This window comes from Haliotis cracherodii, unplaced genomic scaffold (genome assembly GCF_022045235.1).
Source record: "Haliotis cracherodii isolate W230 unplaced genomic scaffold, xgHalCrac1.p SCAF_7, whole genome shotgun sequence".
In the NCBI taxonomy this organism is placed as follows: Eukaryota; Metazoa; Mollusca; class Gastropoda; order Lepetellida; family Haliotidae; genus Haliotis; species Haliotis cracherodii.
The window spans coordinates 5637596-5654976 of NW_027266330.1; the positions used below are offsets into that span (position 1 = coordinate 5637596).

Below are 17381 nucleotides of genomic sequence, written 5' to 3' on the forward strand. Positions count from 1 at the left end.
TGCAATCGACAAGTCTGTCGCACTTTTACTAGTTGGCGTTTACCAACCAATGAACAAAGTAAAAGTAAGTGAGTAAGTGAGTGAGTTGGGTTTAACGCCACTTTTAACACTATTCAAGTGATGTCACAGCGTGTCAGCTTACTGTAAGAGGAAAGCCCCAAGCGATGCAGGTCTTCGACGTTTACCACTTACTGACAAACCAAGAAACATAATCGGGGCGAACCAGAGTTTGAACTCACAATCACAGGTTTCTGGCGTGTCCTAGGGACGCAACTCCGCACAGCGAATCACAGCGCCTTATACGACTGGACCAACCCACACAAAGTAAGACATTTTCACCAAGCTAGGTAGTCTGTTCCATGAACATTATTTCATTTATTTCATGTATTTCATGATGCTGGGATTTTATTAAAAAAAAATATGAAATTGTCGACGAAAATTCTTGAAAAATAATAACTATGCTTCAGACTGTTGAAAAAAATGATATTGTTGCGAGCTGTTTCACATAAAGGCTGAAAAACAATGTCTGATCTCCACACGAAAGACAAGGCACCCTCCGCCCCACCTCCTCCCTGAATATAAAATGTTCGATCACTTATAGTGTAGAATAATAATTATATTCTATATATTGAAACACTTTGACCACTAAAATGAATGTATTTTTTATTTTGTCCATATGAGTAGTTATACAATTTGAGCAGTTATCACATCAAAGGTACTGTTTCTTTACCGTAATCGCTTTGTAATGGCAACAAGCATTTATCATTATTTACACATTAAAGTAACTTTTCACTTGATCTGACAATCCACCAAGGATACTAAACACTGTGATTTTCAATAAGATAAGAGATAATTATTTGCAATGAAGCGGAATTTTAAACAAGTGAATCATATCGTGGCTTGTTAAATATATTTGCACTATCTGTATCAAAGGGATATTCCTAATTTCTATCCTTCATATGATTTTTTTTAAACTACAGAAACGTTTTTAGGTAGGAAGAATGACGAACATTGTGTTTTTGCAAGAAAATGGACAATTTTGAATGTTGACTTTGAACAAGAACGTGAATGTTAACAATATATTCCGTTGTATCACACATGGAATCATAATGACACACTCTATGAGTCTCTGTATATGTTTGTATGTGATTTGTATCCACACCTGCTGATGTGAATAAAATGTTTTTCTATAACAACACGAAAGCATTTTGCTGTTTCTTATGACAAAATGTCATGGGTTAACCTAGACCAAATTATTTCTGGACCTGTTGACAACGATACTGCCTAACTGTCAGGCTGTTCGAGCTGTAATGGCCAGCTGCAACGATGTTAACCATTATGTACTGGTGTGAGGCTATTCACAACATAAATGTCAGGTTGACAACTATAATGTGCTGAAGGCAGGTTGTTATGAATCATACATTCTGGCTGCCAGTCTGATAACAACAATACTGTCCCGTTGTCAGGCAGTAGACAACCAATATGTCCCGCTGTCAAGACTACAATGTTCAGATGTTGGGCTTAAGCGCACGATTCCGAATAAACCTATGTTCTAAATATGTCTCACTGTCAGGATGTAAGAACAACAATGTTCCTGTCAGGCTTTATTTTAGAAACATACAGCCAGAAAATATTTGCTACCACTTCCAGCAGTTCGGATAAATGTCTGCCTTACACAGGAGTAGTAATGGTTGACTTGGCAAATAACATTAGAACTGACCTCACCCACCAGTTCTGATAACTTACTTCCTAACGCCTAAGTCGTAAAGATAACCTGGCTAATAACTTACAGGGTACATGTCATCGTATCCCAATTGTATAGATCGATGCTCGTGATGTCAATTGCTGGATTGTCTGGTCCAGACTCTATTGTATACCGACGCCGTTATGTAGCTGAAATATTGCTGATTGCTTTCAACAATAAACAAAGAAAGAAACAAACGGACATTGATTATTACTCCAAACCCTATTGTTTGACCCTAGACATATTATTACATAGTGGCAGCGCGTGTGAGACACACATTTCGTTCTCAAACACAAATGCAGAGAGAGGAAAGAAATAGGAATGGAACAGTGTAGTGAAGGAAATATTATTCATTGCGGTATTCATGAATATGGATTGACACTGACACTGATACACAATAACAAGCTTGATCGGAACTGTTGCAAGAACCTCGTCTTGGTTCAAAAATTTGATATATGAAGATAATGTGAATTGTAAATAACTCTTCGCGGTAAGTAAACAAAACACTTGTAGGGCTAATACATCGGAGTTGTTTGCATATTCAGGACTGTGACAAAGAGCGTGCGAAACTGGCAACACAATATTGGAATTGTAAGGACTTTTTTGAAATGCAATGTTATTGAAAAATCTCAATATGGATCATGTACCTCGGATTCACTGGTCTGCTGAGCGTTTGAGTTAAGTTTAAAAAGTGACGGCGGGAAGAAATAGGTCATACCTCCTAACTGGGGATCATGGGTAATTACAGCAGGATTTATGTCACCGGTTGTCTGGTTATTTATGCTTGCCAAGCACAAAACATATTCTTAAACACACGTTGGTATCATATACGATGGCCAAGGATGGACTTATGTGGCACTGACAGGAAGATTATACTTTGAAACTACTCGTACACCACTACAAGTTGCAGCATCATAGATCATCCTGGTTGGGAGAAAGTCATGCTATACTTAAAACACGTATGGAATTATTCAAAATGTATCTAAAACTGCTATATCTTTCTGACATTAGTAAGATGATCCTTCAAAGTTTATTACTACCCACCTTTTTTGCTTAAGACCTTTGAAGAAGCATCTAATTACAGGATTGATGTCAAGTGGCGTCACCTACTGGTTGAGTACTGGTTTTGGTGAAGCATTTTCATCCATCGGTTACAAATGATTCCAACAAGACTGGTTAGGAAACAAAAGATGATGGCGTGTTGGCCAGTTACAAGTACATCTGCTTCTGCTATGAAAATAGAGTTGTTATCTCGTAATCTTTATCATTTTGGATTCACTGACACTGACCCTATCAACGACGTCATTCCTCTGTAAATACAAATGTGTATGTGCAGGTATCACATAGATACATCTGTTATGCCTTAAGGGAAGTATGAAATAAGCTGATGGGTATTTCCTTTTTCTTCTAAAGCACATTATCTGGAGTTTGTTACACATTGATACATAATCGCCTCCAACAACATCATTTTCTCTGTGATATTTCGACTTTTAATAGATATTGAATTTCAATTACAAACCAGCAGCCACAGCAAAGGGCAAATCCCTTTTCTCAAATCGCTTACTTGAGACTTCATTGCAGCAGCTAAAATGGTTAAAAGAGACATTGTGACCAAATGACAACTGTTTATTTTGTTTTCAGTTTCAGATTATCAGCATACAGAATAGGTGGGCATAAGAAGTACTTGCATTTGCATGTCTAAATCGCAAGTTATAAATTTGGGCATTTATGTCAAAATAGCTAGTAACTAAGTAAGGATAAGATTTATGGATAAACAACTATCATATTCAGTACAGGTTCTGACACCATTATCAGGCAAGTGTAGTGTTAGAACCTCAACTAAAACGTCGCTCTTAATTGTAATAAAGAAGTTGTTCATCCATAAATCGTATCCTAACTTAATACTCCAACTTCAAAATGCCTTCAAAGAAGTTTGCTAGTAACCATTCATTGAAAGGAGTAGCAAGGACATCTTTTAGGATCCCAATGGACAAAAACTTTCAAAACATCCAGTGAAAAATAAGTTTGTTTGCAGAACGCCCCAGTAGACCAGAAGTTAATAAGGCCAATCCGTAACTAAAATAAATCCAAAAGATGAAATAATGGCAATAGGGACAATCTATGTAAGAAGAGGATGCAGTGTGACTGCGAGATGACGTCACACAAGCCAATCTCAGCAAGATGCTCACTGGTGGAAATTTTCACTGCTCAACACTGAGAGCTAAAATTCGTAACAACACATATTCGACTACGAAATATACAGTCTGCATGTTGGGGTTTATTTGTTGTTAAACTCTGTATTCAGCAATATTCCAACTACATGACGGTGGCCTCTCAAACATCGAACCTGGACCAGACAACCCAGTATTTTATGTTATGAACAACGTCACACATCCTCGGGTGCAGCTACCACCCAAGTCATCGATCCTGGCCCGGTGATTTGTTCAGTCACTGCTGACAAGCTGTTCCTGGGGACCTATGCTGAGCTTGGCTTCCATCATTTCAATCCTGTACTTCTGGAAAAATCCATGTAATAGATCAGGACAGGACATGCTTGACTATACATTGTTAGTGACTGGCGTAACTGAGGAGTAATTAGAAAAGAATGTTATATTATTCATATACATTTACTTGCATGTGAAATTAACGTTGAAAGCTACCCTAGACTGAGCCTCTGTTACCACAACACAACGAGCCGTCAAGTGAAGATGTTGGTCCTCCGTGTTCTCGTTTGTGGAGCCCTCTACACCAGTGTTACAAGACTACACGGCCTATTTGTACACAGTGAGTACTTTACGGGTTTTAGAACAAGTACACAGTCAACTTTGTCATGGCCTGGTTGCCCCATACGTCGTTGGTACACTCGGTATATTCTGTACCTGCACATTACTGCAGGCAGCGATGGAGTAGTGACATTGCCTGAATTCACTGCAACACACCTCCTAATGACCCCTCTGTATATAGTTCTTACAACATGACAGATGACGTTCAAAAAACATTTTAGGTAAGGTTAACAGACATTGGGTTTACATTTACATATGTGTCACAACGAGTGAATGTGATGTGATTGTTTTTGTTGTTGATTTAAAAAAAATAAATTATTCCCATCATTTCAAATACAAAGTATACATTGCACATATTACATTAAGATCAGCATGGTATATATTCAAATCGCCCTGTTGTACATTCAGTAGTTTGTTTCTTTGGTACATCTGGTAGATCTATATATAAGGTTTCTATACAGAATAACAGACAAATTGTAGTATTAAATCATATCTTGGTATTCTTGAATAATGTGTGAAAAAAATAGCTTGTTTACAATTTGAGAAAGCAATAGATCTTGTAGCTTCATAATATTTCCCACTTTACTTGTTTAAAATGTGGAATTGATTTCTTTCTCATTTGTTTATAAATTACAATTTTTGCAATTAAAAATATAATATTAAATGGGTTATTGTTTTTTCCTTTAAATCCAAATAAAAGATTTTGGTTACTACAATCAATACTTCCTTCCGCTGTTGTCCCTAACCAATCTTTCATTTCCTCCCAAATATGAATTGTATATTGACATTCACAAAACATATGAATAATGGTTTCTGGGCAAGTTTTACAAAGAATACATGTGGGGGTATCTTCCTAACCAATCTTAAATAACTAACTATTTGTTGCAAGAATATAGTGTAGTATCCTAAGGTGAAACCAAATTAGGCTTACACTTTGTGTACATCTGTAAACCATCAAATTATATATTTCCCACTCTTCATTACTAAAATCGTTTTGTAAAATATTTTCCCACTTAAGCATACCATGGGTTTTTACGAAATTTGGTTGTAGAAGAGTGTTATAAAAGTCTTTACTTCCGCCTTTACACTTAATTATAAGTGATACATTGAAGGGTAATATTGGTCGTAAATATATTCCCGTATAATTATCTAAATTGTTGGTTTTACAATATTGGTGAACAGCACTTAATAAACCTTGATATGTAAGAAAATCAGTTTCAATTTTGTATGCTTCCACAAATTCTTCATAGGTATATATTTCCCCGCTATCCTTCAATAAATTACAAATAAACATTAAACCTTTACAGAACCAATTTCCATAAAATACCGGTTTTCCCACAATCATAATATTGTTCTTATACCATAGAGATTGGCTTATAAATTCAATTTTAGTCTTTATTTCATTCATTCCCAGGTATCGCGACCATGTCTCCAAAACCTCTTTCCAAAATAAATTTACAACATTTGGGATGATGTAAGTATTAATGTACATAGCATCTGCCATCCATAGTAATCTGTTTCTATTCGGTATACAATAAGAAACTAGAGTTGACCACTTGGACTGACTATACAGTAATCTCTTCACTCATACTATTTTTTGTGCTGCTATAACATCTTTTATAATGGGTACTTTAATTCCTCCATATTTTTTTGGTAATGAAATATTGCTTCTCTTGATTTTGTCTGGTTTACCCTTCCATACAAATCTAAAACATTTTTTTAAAAATTTTCAATAGTTTCGACTGCTGGATTTGGTATTGCAGTGAATAAATGGTTTAGTTTTGACGATAGAAGGGATTTTAAGACTACATTTCTGCCTATTGCTGTCAAACTTCTTGCTGACTTTTGATTCCTTTCCTTTCCAATTTTCTCCAGTTTTTCCTCATAATTAATCCCCACCAATTTTTCAAGGTCCACATCAAAATTTATTCCTAACAATTTAAATTTTGTACTTGTCCAATCAAACTTCCATTCTTTATATAGTTTATACCGTGATCTCTTTTTGGATCCAATCCATATTATTTTGGTCTTATCTGTATTTACCTTTAATCCTGAAAATCTAGCAAAAAACTGTAATGTATTCATTACTGCATAGAGGCCATTTTCTGTACCATCTTAACTTAGCGTAGTGTCATCAGCAAATTGAGCTAAGATATGTTCTACATTTCCCATTTGAATTCCCTTAATCTTTTTGTTGCTCCTAATCATAATTGCCAGTATTTCAGCACACATAATAAATAAATATGGTAATAATGGATCGCCCTGACGACAACCTTTAGTTAGTTTAATGAAAGAACTTGCAAAACCATTTACTAGAACATTTGATTCCATACCATTAAAAAACGTTTTTACCCACTGTTGTATATTTGGTCCAAATTAAAAAAATTCTTAAACATCTAAAATAAATTTTCTATCCACTGAATCGAAAGCTTTTTCAAAGTCTATGAGTAATAATAGACCAGGTATTTGGTATGTATCAGTATAATCCATTAAATCATATATAAGCCTCGTCACTTCTCCAATATATCTTCCAGGAACAAAACCTTTTTGGTCTTCATGTATAATTTCATGTATAATTTGGGGTAGTACTGATTCTAATTTATATGAGGTATTCAAAAGTGATATTAGCTCCAGTTTTTTAGAAATAATTTAGATTTGTTTTCTTTAGGCAAACATGTAATCAATCCTTGTTTTTGTGTTATTGATAAAGATTCATTTCTGTATGCATAATTGAGAGAATTTATTAGATATTTACCAATGTCATTCCAAAGTTTTTAAAAAATTCTGATGTAAAGCCATCAGGTCCAGGGCTTTTATCATTTTTCATATTTTTTAATGCTACAAGAGCTTCCTCATAAGATATTTCACCTTCTAAATTTAATGAAATATTTGTGTCTAGTCTTGGAATATTTATCTCAGGGAAAAGCTCTTCTAAATTAATTTGTGTACATTCTTCACTGGAATATAATATTTGATAAAATAATTTTGTTTCTTCCAATATCTCATTTTGTTTTTTAATTACTGTTCCATCACTTTTTATCAATTCACTAATAGATTGATTTAAAAAAAATTCTATGTTCTAAATGCAGAAAATATTTACTGGGTTTTTCCCCATACTCTATCCATTTTGCTTTTGACCTGACGAATAATCCCTGTGTCTTAAGTTTATATATCTCCTCCCTTTCTGCTTTTAGTTTATCTATGGTGCTCAATATTTTGGTCTTTTCCGATTCTAATTCGACATTATCTATTTTTGTTTCCAGATCATACAGTTTAGTTTCTAATTCTTTTTCTCTAGCAATATTTTTTTGTTTTTTTTGTTTTTGTGGATGAATAATATATTGACTCTCCTCTAATAGCAAGTAATATGGTTTCCCATAATAACTGATCATTAGTCACATACCTTTTACCTTCCAAATATGTTTTATCCTCATATTGATTAAGGGTAAACTTTATTATTTTCTTTATTTGTTCAACATATTCCTTATCATACAACAAAGAATTATTAAATTTCCAATATCCTTTTCCTCTTTCCATATCTGATAAATTAAATGTCATCGAAATCAAAGAATGATCAGAGTTTAAACTTGGATTAATATCACATTTAATAATTGAATACTGAAATTTTTGTGAGATTAAAAATTAATGTAAGCGGGCATGTTTAATTGGATTTGGCTGACGCCATGTAAAACGGTTTTCATTTGGATTAGATTCCCTCCATGGATCTTTCAGATCCAACAGATCCATTATTTCTAAAACAACCTTTCTGGATTAAGGATTATTTATGTGTTTATAATTAAATGTATCCAAATCTATAACTTGTATTAAATTCCAATCTCCACATAAAATTATTCTGTCCCCTTCTAATTCAGTTATAGTTTCTTTTATTTTTTCAAAAAATTCTGGTTTATCCTAATTTGGCCCATAAATATTAATTGGTGTGTATACATATTTTTGTATTTCTATATCTAAGGCAACATAATTTCCTTCATCCTTATCTAATAATACTTTGGTAACTTTGAACTCAAAATTATTATTAAATAAAATTGCTGTCCCTCTTGCATTACTTTTAAAAGGGGCAATATAACATTCTTTATAACCCCATTGCTGCTTTATTTGTTGTTCTTGATCTGCTGTAAAATGAACATCTTGTAGACAATAAATTTGTGCTTTTTTACTTCTTAAAAATTTAAATATTTGTTTTCTGTTAAATCTACCTCCGAGGCCTCTACAGTTTAATGACATCACAGTTAATTTATTTTTCCGCATAATTAAATTCACTCATATCTATATATTGTACTGAATATACTTTATTAAATATTGTAAAGACTATCATCACATCAAGTTCGCACATGTAGACCCTATATTGAAAAGGGTGGGATTTTTTATGGAGAAAAAAAATTCATATCACTGTATCAAAATTATACTTAAAACGACTTCCATTTGGAATCATTGTTCGCTACAACCCAGCTTTATGCAATAATGTTCATATATATGCCTCGTTGTACAATATTATTAAGAGTACCTGGCTTTATATAATTTTCATATAAAGAAAAAGAAGAGAAAAAAAAGTAAAATAAAAATTAGAATAAGTTTTGTATATAACCGCTTCACAACAAAACTGTCCCAATTCTGTTATAGATGACTACGGTTAATCCAGACCCCACCTTCTATTATCATGGCTATAACAACATATGTAATTGTTTATATTATTCGTACATTTTTGTATACCCGATCATATCACACTTAATCTCATGGTAATTAAATACTATAGATCAGGTCAAAGTCTTTTTTACATCCTTGTACAATTACAATATGATTCCCCAAGTATCAGGAGTTTCATGTGATGTGATTGTTGGTGTACATTTGTGACTTGAATCAATCAAAGAAATGGTGGTATGACGCCATATGGATTTCTCCGAATGCTGGGTCAAAGATGACCCTCGACATCAGATTGAGCAGATTGTGCTGGCGGCCGTAAACATCTCATCATCAGACATAGCTTGTCTAAGCAAACTTTCAACTTTATGTCTTTTCTCCACCATTGATAGCATTTAACGAGTCTGAATCCAGTTGATGGCCATGGACTTATATTCTCTCAAATTCGATACATAAAGTTGCATGTGAAAGTCGATGTGTTATGTGTCTTTCATTGTTACAGACATGAAGAGTTAAATATCAAAATGAAACTGTTAGTGAATTAGAATAGGCAACTTCGGTACCATTGTCGCAAAGTAGTTTTCTTTTCACATCCAGCATATATAGCCCATATTTGTCTAAGAGTCATAGTATATATCGTGCATTGTGTACGTGTCATGCAAAGTGCTAAACCGTTTTCTCAATTGACTAAAATATTCTGACACTGAATATTGATGCTTGAAACCATTATGAGGTTTCATTATAATTTTGTTCACTGAAAGTTGATCTTTTGTGAAATAACTGGAAAAGAATACTACATACATAGTCATACAAATGGTAATATTACATAGATTTAGTTACTTATTGACCATTAACGTGGTGTAGTGGATAGAGCATCTGCCCGGAGAGTGAAAGGTCGTGGGTTCGTTAAAAGGCATTGAAAGATATTCGTTTATACTTAGCTCGTCGCTCGGAATTAAGGGCTGGACGGCTCGGAGTTATTCATGTTAAACTGCGGCATGGTATCTCAGTGGGCTAGCTCCATAAAAATGGCATTAGTCCGGCCTAGTACAAGCACACACACACAGACAAACACACACACACACACAAGCGCATGCACGCACACGTTCACGCGTATGCACGCATGCACGCATGCACGCATGCACGCACGCACACTCAGACGTTGCTATAAAAATGCAATAATTTCAGTTCCCTTAGTTACTTATTTCATATTTGTCAGTCTTTTTTTAAAATGCTGTTCAACAACGTATACCTGTCATGAGAGGCGACTTACTGGATCGGTGGCTCAAGCATGGTGATCTTGTTAATTGGCGACTCATTGACGGCGTGGAACATCGCTCATACTATCAATCACTGGCGTGTCTGGTCTAGCCTCGTTCATTTGCAGGCTGCTTGACTAAGGAGTGTAACATTAAGCAAAAACCTAAAGAAGAAATCAGTCAACGAGCCCTTTTCATGTTGGTACTTCAAACGGTGATGCACGCTGGATGAATGCTAAACAAAATGTAGCCATCTCTATGGTTGTCAGAAAAATGTCAACTTGTCCCTTGACATATATGAACTATTATCGAATATCCTCATTACTTAGAGACATCCAACCACAACACCAATTACAACCTCTACTGTTCACCTCAACATTGAAGCTATGACGCAGATGGCATTAACCTGAAACATGATGGATAATTACTAGGTATACATCATACAGGACACACCACACAAACAACGGGGAATTATGGATTATTTGTCCTACGTAAGCAATTGTTGAACAGCGAAGACATGCCACCACTAACTGAAGCACGACAGAATTACAATGCAGAACGATTGAAAACATGCGACTTGCAGTCAGCTGAAACCTGGGTATATAATGCACTTCCAGGCTATAATCTCAACACCCTGGTACATCATTAGACGAAACCAGGTCAGGCCAACCCCGTTGTGGCTGCCGAGGACTGCTTCCTACAGTGACAAGGGCAAAGCATCCGACACGACAGTTGCAATTTCAGTTTTGTGAAAGATATCTGACCAGGTTGTGCAGACAACCATTCGAGGGGAAGGTCTCGAGTAAGACGGTCTGTTAGTAGTCATTTTGATGGTTCAAGCAAGTACGTCCTGTGAGGACAACTGCTTGGACAGCAACGAGTCAAGCATCAATCTGATGACGAAGCTAGAATGTACCAATTTTACTGTGAAACCATAGGTACCAACTGAACACGAAGGGCGACAGGTTTGGTGGTGGCAGCGATAATTCCCTACACTTGCATTACAAACTAGCAAACAGAGTTTGGCTGATATTGGTGTCTATTATCACATCAATGTACGATAAACCGTGTGCCTGTGTTAGAACACCTACTGGGTTATCCAAATACTCTATGTGTAATATAGGTACCCGTCAAGGATGCATCCTCAGCTCTCAGATGTTTTTAATATTCATAAATAAACTTGTACATTTTATGGAAAGTTATGGAGGACAAACCGCCTTTATTACAAAAGACTGCCCCGCAATATATGCACTTATGTTTGCTGATGACGTGTCATCTATTGCTTATACACCTTTACGTTTACCAAAGAAGATCAATGCCTTGGAACATTTTTGCAATACCACAGGCATGAAGGTAAACTTGAAGAAAACTAGAGTTATGGTATTCAGAAATGGCGGACCCCTTAGACATTATGAAAAATGGAAATTTAATAGTGTATATATAGATATCAAATGAAAGTTGGTAATATACCCTGTCAAGATTTATTTAAGATATTTTACGCTATGATTGTGCCCATTGTCTGTAACGGTGCAGAAATATGGGGCATCTCATATTGTAAAACTATTGAAGGTGTACAGAATAAAATGTGTAAATGGTTTCTTAATACATGTTAAACAACAAACAATGCATTAAAATTGTTTAAATTAGGTTTTGGATATGTATAATTAACACAAGATGTTGGCAATGTGAAGATATTTATTCATCTATTTAAGCAAAGATTATTTGATAACCTTCAACAATCATGGGGTACTTCTATCAATAGTATACCTGATACCGTTTATTATAAACATTTTACATCCCTGTTAAATGTAGAAAAATATCTTACACTCCCCATACCAGTACATCTGACAATATGTATGACTCGTTTCAGATGTAGCAAGTTTAAACTTGCAATTGACTTGGGGAGATACACAAATGTCCCATGAACGATTATGTAAATATTGTATAGAAAATGGTATATATTTTATTGAAGATGAATTTCATCTTTTACTTGTATGTGAGCGTTATTCAGCCCTAAGAAATATGTATCTTAAACAGTATATCAAGTTTCAAACTGTAACATCTCTTCCTGAAATTGTTTTATCATAAAACTTTAATGTTGTAGATAACACATGTATATATCTATATAAAGTCCAACGGCTCAGAGTAACTTAAATCGACCACCTCCTTTGCATGCGTAGTTCATTGTCTGTATTATGGGCCTATGGCCTTCTTACTGTATAAACTGTCTGTCTGTCAAACTAGCGCAAGTGAAAGGCAACAGGACGACCCTTAATAATGTGATGATGTCCTACATTCGCATTAAGATCCATACTAATATCATCTTTTAACAGAAAAATTCAAGATATAAAACAGCACATGCAACAGCAATATCCCTTTAAAACGAAATTATACAGGTCAACCCGTAATACTCCAAATCGCCATGTTTGTAATATCTGGTGCTTTGTCCACTGTTACGTGTCATTGTGTCATCACTCATCAAATATTCAGATATGCAGTAAATGCGTGCCAATTTCCATACTGCATGAACAATGCATGTCAGCATAATTGATTATTTTCATCAATAAGTTGATATTCCCACTCTGTTGTAAAAGGTGACAAAATCGGGCAACCCGTTTGCGGTGGGTTGTGCCCCCGTGTCGGTGGAGGAAGAGACTGTTGTAGTTGAGTGCACTTGTTCCAGGATCTGTGCTCCTTTGCCCAACTCTCTACTTTGACCCTAACTTCACCTAGACGGATGGTAGAATGGGTCGGGATCTATCCATTGGTTGTTCACGTGCATGGCAAATATTTTTATTGTTTAGTCTTATGTTTCCACAAATATAACATGTTTGACATATTAAATTGCCTAGAGTCTTACGATAGATCATGGCCGGTTAACGGGCCAATCTGGTGGTGTTTTTGACCTCTGTATTCGGCACAACTCCACTTTCTTGTCATGGACCGAGCCAGCCTGTCAATACATCGGGTAGACAAATATAATATTTGCTAGAGTATAACATTCCTGTTACCCTGGTATTTGCCTAATGGAAATCCGATCAAGTGTTTTCAATTCATAATGACAAAAAGAGTCATCATGAAAATAATTATTCCGAAAACATTTCCAAGTACGATTCATAGGTTCGATTCCTGGTGATCGAGGCTCCTGACAAACAACATGTAAAATTAAATCCATTTGAGGAATTTGAGGCTTATCTCTGTTGTGGCTCCATTCTTGTGGAGTGTGTGAAGAAACAGCAATTTATCGCTTTATCTCTTTTCTATCAGTCAGTTTGCATATGTTGAGGTTGCTGTTTCAGCGCATAAGACATTCAACTCCAGTTTGGGCATTGTTCTTGACAGACAACCGGTGCTTTCCGACATGTCCGAACAAGATTTTTGGTATAGCTGAAGGATCAAGCAGTGACAGCTGTAAAACGTTTTACAAAAAGAAGGGTGTTCATGGAATTGACAATACCATCTATCGCTTAAGTTTGTGACCTATGAAAATTCCTCATCGTAGTAAAGCTGGAAATGTTAACATCGGAGTGGAGGTGTATGTCCCCAATCCACTGTGATGTTATACTTGTCAACAGTTTATCCATTGATCCCGGGTTTATACAAAACAGGAACATTATATTTACTGCTGAAGCCAAGGCTATTCAAACAGCCTTGGAATATATTCCGATACAAAATGCATGTAAAACCATTTCCTGTGAAGTTATCTCGCCATTATATATCTCCTTACCATTGCTTCCCAATACACTATTAATATCTGGGGATGATAGTGTGTTTGTTCAGTAGATAAACGGCCTTAAATAGGTTCTCCCTTCTTGGGCCACCATACGTTACAAGTTAGGTTTACCAAAAGGTTTTACACTGTTTTTTATTTGTTTATTTGAGTGTGTCACTGTGTAGACCTTCCAATGTTGGTGATTTACTGCAGTCGACCTTTTAACTGTGTGCTGCCCGTGATGGTTGCCTGTCTCGGGCCATCATCTGTCTGTTGTCTTTGCTAACCACTTCTGTATTTAAGAGGCAGCAGGTCTCTGACCTTTTGACCTGGGCTGTCTGAGTTCGCCTCGTGGAGGACGTAAACGTGATTATGAGTGGGCTAAAGTCCCGTACTATCTATCTCGGCCCCGGACATTGACCACACATTCGTCTGGCCATGTTGTGACCACATGGTTATACCTCCTTGCTGTCTCTGCTTGAGCCAACAAGGAAATTAGCCTGTTTACTCAGACCAGCATGTGTGACTGTGTAGACTGACCCTCAGCTAGACGAGTTATGTAACCGATTCAAGTTCAGCTCACCGAACATGCAAAACCAAGCTGAGCTTGCCAAGAATACGTTTTAGCTGTGTATATTCTGTTAGAGAATTTTGCAGAAATGTATGGAACTCTTTGAGTTTGTCACTGAGTTGGGAAGATATACAGACAGTTGCATTAGAGTCAAACAAAAAATCTTCACTTCTATAATAGATGTTACAGACTTAATACAAATATACTTGTACATACAACCCTTGGGAGTCTGATGGGAAGCAGCGTAAGGCCCAGGTCACTCAGAGTGAATTATCCTGTGTACAGGATGACGTGGATATTTACTTCTTGAACTGGATGATAATTTGTACACTGATATCCAGTAATATCAATATTTTGGGGACCTCTCTTGACTCTTTACATGACTCGAATTTCGTGACATTTCCGATTCATATGAAGAGTTATGGCAAACTCAACTATCAAATTACATGTCATATGTCAAAAACACTACTGAGGTCTGCAACTAGAATATTCTAGAATATGATTAGCTGACCTTCAGGGTCAAGATTGGCCTGATGTGCATGCTGCTTTCTGGATCGCTCTTCTTCAGGCTGCCGTCGGATGGCAGGACTACTGCCGGGCGGCGTCAGGCAATAAATACTTACTTTTATGCCTACTGTATGAATGATGGGTGCTACGGGTAGGACAGGACATGCTTACCCTTTTCGCCAACACCTGGCGTCAGTGGTTGTCAGTAGTCCATTCATATAATTTTCGTGGCTATATTACCCTTTGCGTCAAAAGAAATCTGTTTCAGACGATAATCAAATCTGGTTATTCTCTTGGTTTACCTTTTATATTTATTAAGGTAACTAGAGATACAGAAAATTTATGCTAAATATGTAGTGCATTTGGCATGCGTCTGTAGTCCAAACGGAAAGTGATGTAATTCCACCAAGTTAGCACATGCCTTTGTTATGAACGTAGCAAATAAGGTATCTTTTTCACATATTGTTGGCATTTAAGCTGAAAAACGTGGGGTTCACGTCCTTAAACACTGAATTTCTTTTCCCACCACACCTGCACTCTTTAAAACAAAGATTAATTGTCTCTACATATTTTCCTTGCAGGTGAAAATATTTCAAATGGAAAATATGCAAAACAGAGTAGTACCATTACGCCCTATGATGCTAGTCGGGCTTTAAATAAAGCCTATGTGTCATCTGGATCATTAACAAAACGTGCCAGCCCGTCCTGGTGGGAGGTCGACCTGAGGGGCTACTTCACCATCAGCAGCATCACCCTCACAGCAGCCACATACGGACGCTGGAGTAAGTTCATACAGAACTCGTCACTTTTGTTTCATTGAGTGATAATGTATTAACATATATAAAATAGGTTGCACACCATATATCTCACGAATTGTTTTATATCAGTTTCAGGGCAATTCAATAACCAAAATCAATTGTAAAGGATGTCACTAGCGATATATTTCAAATATTACACAGTCTCGGTTATCTGAACACTTTTCATACAGTGTTGTTAATTGGGAATAGTGCACCACAACACTTGTTTTGCATTGATGAAACCATAGATTTACCAAGCTGCAGGCAGGTCATGAATAACATGACCATACAGTAAGCAACAAGGGATCTTATGTTTGACACGTGCACTGGGATCTTCCTTTGTTTGCAGATATTTACATGGGAAATGCCTTCGTGGAGGTGATGGACAAAGATGTCAGCCTCTGCTCTGATGTCCAGTCGGAGTGGTGCGGGAATGTGTCTAGCACTGTCACTGCTGGGGAAGAGTTCACCTTCACCTGCAATGCCACATTCCCTGTCCGCTATGTCCGTGTCACAAGGCCATCTACCACCAATGTACACCTCGTTATCGGACATGTGGATGTTCAAGGGGAGGGAGCTAAGAAGCCATATCGTGAGTAAACCATTGATTCACCGTTGGCTTCACAAAAGTCAAATCGGTTCAATGTCATAATCCCCTATATGTTTTAGCACGGTTAGAGTGAATGAGTTAAAATGTTTTAGCTTTGTATCTGGTTTAAGACAGGCCCAATTCTATCACAGCTAGTCGTAAGAGGCGACTTAACTGATCGGTTGTCAGTCGCGAAGACTTTGCTGATTGCATGTCATCGTACCCGATGGCGTGGGACGTTCATCATAACATAAATCACTGATTTGCCTTCCTGACTCTAAAAAATAACTATCTTTTCTAGGTTCCTACTACAAACCGTTGAAGAACAAGAAGGTGTCTCAGCCGTTCCTTACCACGTCAGCCATGACAGCCGGAGACTGTGGCATCATTTGTCACCGATATCATTCATGCATCGACTTCAGCTACAGTGGAGTGTCGCCGACCTATGAGAACTGTCTGCTTACTGACAAACTGTTGTCTTCATCTAACGACAATTCTTGGACAACCTACACTATTTCCTGTATGTAAACATTCAACTTAAATATACCAAGTTTCTCTCAAACTTTATCTTGATCACAACTGTATTGTAGTGACTGACAGTGAAACCAATACTGACGTCGAACCTGGGAAAGCTTCATTTGAAGATCAAAGAGATTTTATAAGTGGTCAAATATCTTTCACGTTATCACAAATAAGTGTATTTTGAATCAAGTAACATGTTTGTCGTCCTGCTTGCTTTAGCTAAACACCTGATCGAAGT

At 36.5% G+C, this 17381-nt stretch overlaps 1 protein-coding gene across 1 annotated transcript; it reads left to right on the forward strand.

Moving 5' to 3' along the window:
- The first annotated feature begins 4452 nt into the window (after positions 1-4452).
- On the forward strand, positions 4453-17149 carry LOC139448473 (fucolectin-like). The gene is made up of 4 exons (XM_071230020.1): positions 4453-4528; positions 15817-16017; positions 16382-16624; positions 16923-17149. The coding sequence occupies exons 1-4, from the start codon at positions 4453-4455 to the stop codon at positions 17147-17149; spliced, it is 747 nt and encodes a 248-aa protein (XP_071086121.1).
- Positions 17150-17381: the final 232 nt, after the last annotated feature.

Coding starts and splice junctions, on each gene's coding strand:
- LOC139448473 (XM_071230020.1), top strand. CDS start 4,453: ATGTTGGTCCTCCGTGTTCTCGTTTGTGGAGCCCTCTACACCAGTGTT. Junction 4,529..15,816: donor ACACGGCCTATTTGTACACA/GTGAGTACTTTA, acceptor TTTTCCTTGCAG/GTGAAAATATTTCAAATGGA. Junction 16,625..16,922: donor GGGAGCTAAGAAGCCATATC/GTGAGTAAACCA, acceptor TATCTTTTCTAG/GTTCCTACTACAAACCGTTG.